The sequence below is a fragment of the Charadrius vociferus genome, unplaced genomic scaffold, assembly GCF_000708025.1.
Source record: "Charadrius vociferus isolate BGI_N301 unplaced genomic scaffold, ASM70802v2 scaffold287, whole genome shotgun sequence".
Lineage (NCBI taxonomy): Eukaryota > Metazoa > Chordata > Aves > Charadriiformes > Charadriidae > Charadrius > Charadrius vociferus.
In genome coordinates, this window is record NW_009649568.1 from 2,526,752 (window position 1) to 2,531,512 (window position 4,761).

Genomic DNA, 4,761 nt, shown 5'->3' on the forward strand with positions numbered 1-4,761 from the left:
AAGGTAAAGAACATAAATGGTAGGACCCAGCTACAAAATCTATATATGCTGTCACAATACTAAAGCCAAGGCCCCAGGAACAGTATGGTGTGTTTGCAAAGCCCCTGATGGGGGTCCAAATTAGATACCCTTCATATCTTGTTTTAGTAAAGCTGTGGATGTTGTGTACAGTAACCCCGCACACCCACACACACAGACGTTCTTACTCTTTCAGTTTCCACATTCAAGCAATAACTCAATATGCCCAAGGATATGGTTCTTCCAGTAACAGATGAAATCCCTGAAGCAATGTCCCCTCTGTTGATGAGGTTTGTCCCCTCCTTTCACAGAGACATGACTGTGATTGTGGGAAAGGAAGGAACTCTTTCGTACTCCAGACTAGTCTGTTAATTGTATAAAGGTTATCTGCATTCTGCTGAGCTGCCATAGCAAATCTGAGCATAGCAGCAGTGGTTCAATGGCAATGTGAGCTAGAAAATTTTTGCAGGGTCAGAAGGGAACTCTTCTTTCTACCTTGTCTGCCTTCTTAGATGTTGTCCTCGGGCAGTTGTTACTGGACATTTGTCAGATGCTTGTGCCACCTCTGAAATGCTGAGGCATTTGCTGCTCCAAAGTTCCTGCTTGTTGACAGCTTTCGGAGAGAAACCCTGCTGTTTGTGGTTAGCTGCCTGGGCGAAAGGTCTGTGTGTGGACAGGGTTTTGACTCCTCCTGCTCTAGAGTGGGGGTGGGCCATCTGGTAGGTATTGCAGCATGTCAGTACCTTGGGCGGCTTGTACTGCCAAACTGTTGCAGCAGAAGTTCTCGGTAGTGCCAAAGTCCTGAGAGCTGTAGGGCTGCAGAAAGCAACTTCCCTTTGTATATCAGCTTGGAATTGCTGGAAAAGATCCATCTGCAGGAGTGGTCCCACTTCATCATTCAGCAAATATTTAGGGATTTGGATTATTAACTTTTAAGGCTTTTTTTTTTTTTGTTAAGGCTTTTTTGCTTATATGATTTTTTTTTTCTTCATAGTTTTGCAGTTCAAGATTGCAGTCTTTCTCTTTTGCTTGCTCCCTTTCTTTCTGTCCAACTTTGCCGCCTAGGCTCAAAGACTTCAGGACTGGTGGGTTTATAATCACTGGAAATTGAGGTCCCAAACTGTTCTCTTCGTCCGAGTTGTCTCCTTCATTCTGACACTATCTAATCCCTTATTACCCACAACCTGCTGTTAAATAGCTGTTAGTGGTGGATAAAGTGGTCCAGGACCAGGCACCTGTCAGTTTACAGTGTTTGTTTGCACCATAGCCCATCTGTCCAGTTAGTCAGTTCCATCTGGAGCCGGAGTGGTTGTCTGGAGGTATTGGTTGTCCAGAGGGATTGGTAGCTTGAAGCAGAGTTCAGGGAGTATATTTTTGAAGTGATGCAAACTAGTATGAAGTAACTATAAAAAGGAGGAAAAAAAGTAATGTCTTAAATGCTTTAAAAATATTCCCGTAAGTGATCTCAGCTTTGGTTGTGATGCACGTCAGTTTCAGGTCCTAGATTCATCCAGGTGGTATCCTTTCCCTGCCATTCTTGATTCTTATTTCTTAAAATAAAGTGGGGTTTTTATTACCATTGTATTTTCTCTGTCCTTCTGCATTTTTTCTGCAGCAACTTCTAATGCCTGCCCTCTTGATGCTAACTGCTGTTGCTTACTGTTTGGCTTGGTTTGGCCTTAAAATAGTAAATACTGAAGGAAAAATGCTTGTCTTTGGTGCTGATGGCGTTTATAAGAGCACCCTGCCCAACAGTTGTATTCACAGCAGTTGCTGGAGCTCAGTAAGGGTGCCAGGCAGGGAACTAGCAGAATCCAGATGCAGTAGACAAGATATCAAATTGTCTGTTTTGTTGGGTTTTGCTGCCTCAACCTGAGAGTCTTAGAGGAGAAAGAAAAGATGAGGTAGCAGGTAAGAAAATCAGGTTCTGGTGACCAAACAGTCATTTTCCATTTAAAGTAATATTAGGAGAGTAATTATTCTTGTGGCTGTCATTATGAAGGAAGTGTAAATATGGCTGGGTTTTGTTGTTTGCTTACAGCTGTATCTATGATTGCTGCCAACCAGTTCTGAGTCCAGCATATCTCATGTATGTCCTAATGTATATCACTTATCAGAAGAGGGGCAACCTTCAATCTCCTTTCAGGAAAGAAAGTATCTGACACCAGATACCTCAGTAGTGCTCAGAGTGTCCACAAATATTTGCTCGGTTGATTCCATTCTTTTATGCAACTACTCTGCTTGTCCCCCATATTCATTAGGGGCAGTGGATTTTAGGACACATGACGAGCTTTTGCCGAATATTCAACTAAGATTATTTCTGTTTGCTTTTGTAAGAAGGATTCCCGATTGCTGAACCTGACGTAACTGCCCAGATGGACCAAGGAGAACAAGATCATGAGGCCTTGGATGAGACATACGTCGGTGAGGAATAAGTTAGATAAGATTATAAACACAGAGCAAACAAAATGCTTTTTGAGCTGCCTCAGTGTTATTTAAGCCACTTTATTGCATGCACCTCATATTGAGACCCGCTCTTTTCCCCTTAGGGCAGCCTGACTTTGTCAGCCTGCTGTTAGGAGTATGTATGAGAAGACAGAATATTAAGAAGACAAAATGTGAAGATTTCTTGGGGGCAAGGAGACACCTGTAGCATTGCCCTTGGCTCTGCTGTTTGTGGCACGTCTGCTCTGGGTCGCATGACGACACCATGCAGCTTGTCTCGCAGCTAGGTTTCCATATGCTCCCAGTCTTTCCTTTACTGCTTCTCCTACATGGTGCAGACCAGGCTCCCTAGGAGAACAGCTTGCCCATTCTCTACTGTGCCACTTTGCAGTGAGTATCACAGTTAGAGATGTACTTTTTTTCCAGGTGGTGGGCTAAGTCCCCTTCCAGATCACTTTGCAAGCACTGATCGGCAGGACATGTTGGCAGCAGGGTCCAGGGGAGGAGAGAAACAGTTGGGGGACAGCCATGGAAGTCAGAGCAGTTGCCCAGAGGCTCAGCAAGGTGACTGTGAGGAGGAAGAGGCAGCTAAGCTACCTTGCTCTGGTATCAGCCTGGTGAAAAGACAGGAGAGAAGGGTGGCAACAGCCTCACGGCGAGCCCCTCGTGCAGAGCGGCCCACCATCTGCTCTGAGTGTGGCAAGGGCTTCAGTCGGAGCATCCACCTCATCCAGCACCAGCGAATGCACACTGGGGAGCGCCCGTTCCTGTGTGGCGAGTGTGGCAAGGGTTTCAGCCAGAGCTCCCATCTCATCCAGCACCGGCGGGTCCACACAGGCCAGAAACCCTACACCTGTGCTGAGTGTGGGAAGAGCTTCAGTCAGAGCTCCAACCTCCTCAAGCACCAGCGCATCCACACTGGGCTCAAACCCTATGTGTGCAGCGAGTGCGGGAAGATCTTCAGTGACAGCTCCACCTGCATCAAACACCAGCGTATGCACACGGGTGAGCGGCCCTACAAGTGCCCAGCCTGCGGAAAAAGCTTCAGCCAACACTCCCACCTCCTTCAGCACCAGCGAGCCCACGACGGCATCCGGCCTTACGCCTGTGGCCAGTGTGGCAAATGTTTTGGGCAGAGCTCTGACCTCATTAACCATGCTCGTACCCACACTGGCGAGAAGCCTTACAAATGCAGCCAGTGTGGCCGGGGCTTCAGTGGCAACTCCAACCTCATCAAGCATACCCGCATCCACACTGGGGAGCAGCCGTACCGCTGCACCCAGTGTGGGGAAAGCTTTCGGTTCCAACCCCAGCTGATGCGCCACCAGAAGCACCATACAGAGTAGGTGGTGGAGAGGAGAAGGTCATGTGGACCATAGGCAGCTACCTGGTGTTGGGAAGGCATACACCTGCTCCCTGGACACCTCATACGGGGCATGAATTTTGCGGGAGGGAGCCCTCGGAACCTACCCCCTTTTCTTCTGGGTAAATCTGTTTGTGAGTGCTGCCCAGACACTTGAGCAAAAAGGGAGGCCACTGCCAAATGAACTGTTCACTGTGGTATAGTGGTTGTTCTGAGCCCCTCTTTTGGGGACGGGGAAAAGAAGGGTGTTTATGGTATGGTACGTTCAAGGCCAGAGGGGAGAACATGGAAATGTTCCAAGGATCAGTGCCTTTTTCTGTAATTTCTAGTGGGGAGTGATTTTTATCCCAGTAAAAACCAGCTAAAATCTGTACCCATTTTCTGTACAAGCTACCTGGGTTTTGCCCTCACAGTAAGGCCACAGCCTGGGATGATCACTCTCCTTAGAATCCACGTCTCCCAGATGCCGGTATTCTTAGGTTTAGGTGGTGTTAGCATCTATTTATTTTAAAACCCCACAACACTGTGCTGGGTGCCTCTGCACATGTGTTGTGGGTCCAGCTAATGCTGTGTTGGGGACATGTCTATGGAACAGTATTTTTGCTGGGTTATATGGTTGTTAAATTGGCAGTTACACAAATTAGACTGCTGTTTGACAGCAGCAATTAGGTAAATTAACATCCTAATAGGTATTGCTCTCAGATTCTTGTTTAGGTGCTTTTGTGGGTGGCACTTTATGAATGTTTTTATAAGACTTCTAAAAGTATTTAGGATGACTTTTTTAATTGTGATCTTCTAATTGTCCGTTGATGAACAGAAAGAGGATGATGTTTGAAAAATAAGCTATGTCAAACTTTGATTTTATATTAAATGTTAAGAAAAAAAAAACCTTGCATAAAGCTTTTTAACTTAAATGCTATGATTTTGAGTTGTTA

The 4,761-nt window shown here is 46.1% G+C and overlaps 1 protein-coding gene across 1 annotated transcript; it reads left to right on the forward strand.

The window, feature by feature from the left end:
* Positions 1–2,942: 2,942 nt before the first annotated feature.
* On the forward strand, positions 2,943–3,809 carry LOC104290932 (zinc finger protein 436-like). The gene has a single exon (XM_009890112.1). The coding sequence runs from the start codon at positions 2,943–2,945 to the stop codon at positions 3,807–3,809; it is 867 nt and encodes a 288-aa protein (XP_009888414.1).
* Positions 3,810–4,761: the final 952 nt, after the last annotated feature.

Bases quoted from the DNA above. Each gene is read 5' to 3' on its own strand.
- LOC104290932 (XM_009890112.1), top strand. From the start codon at position 2,943: ATGTTGGCAGCAGGGTCCAGGGGAGGAGAGAAACAGTTGGGGGACAGC.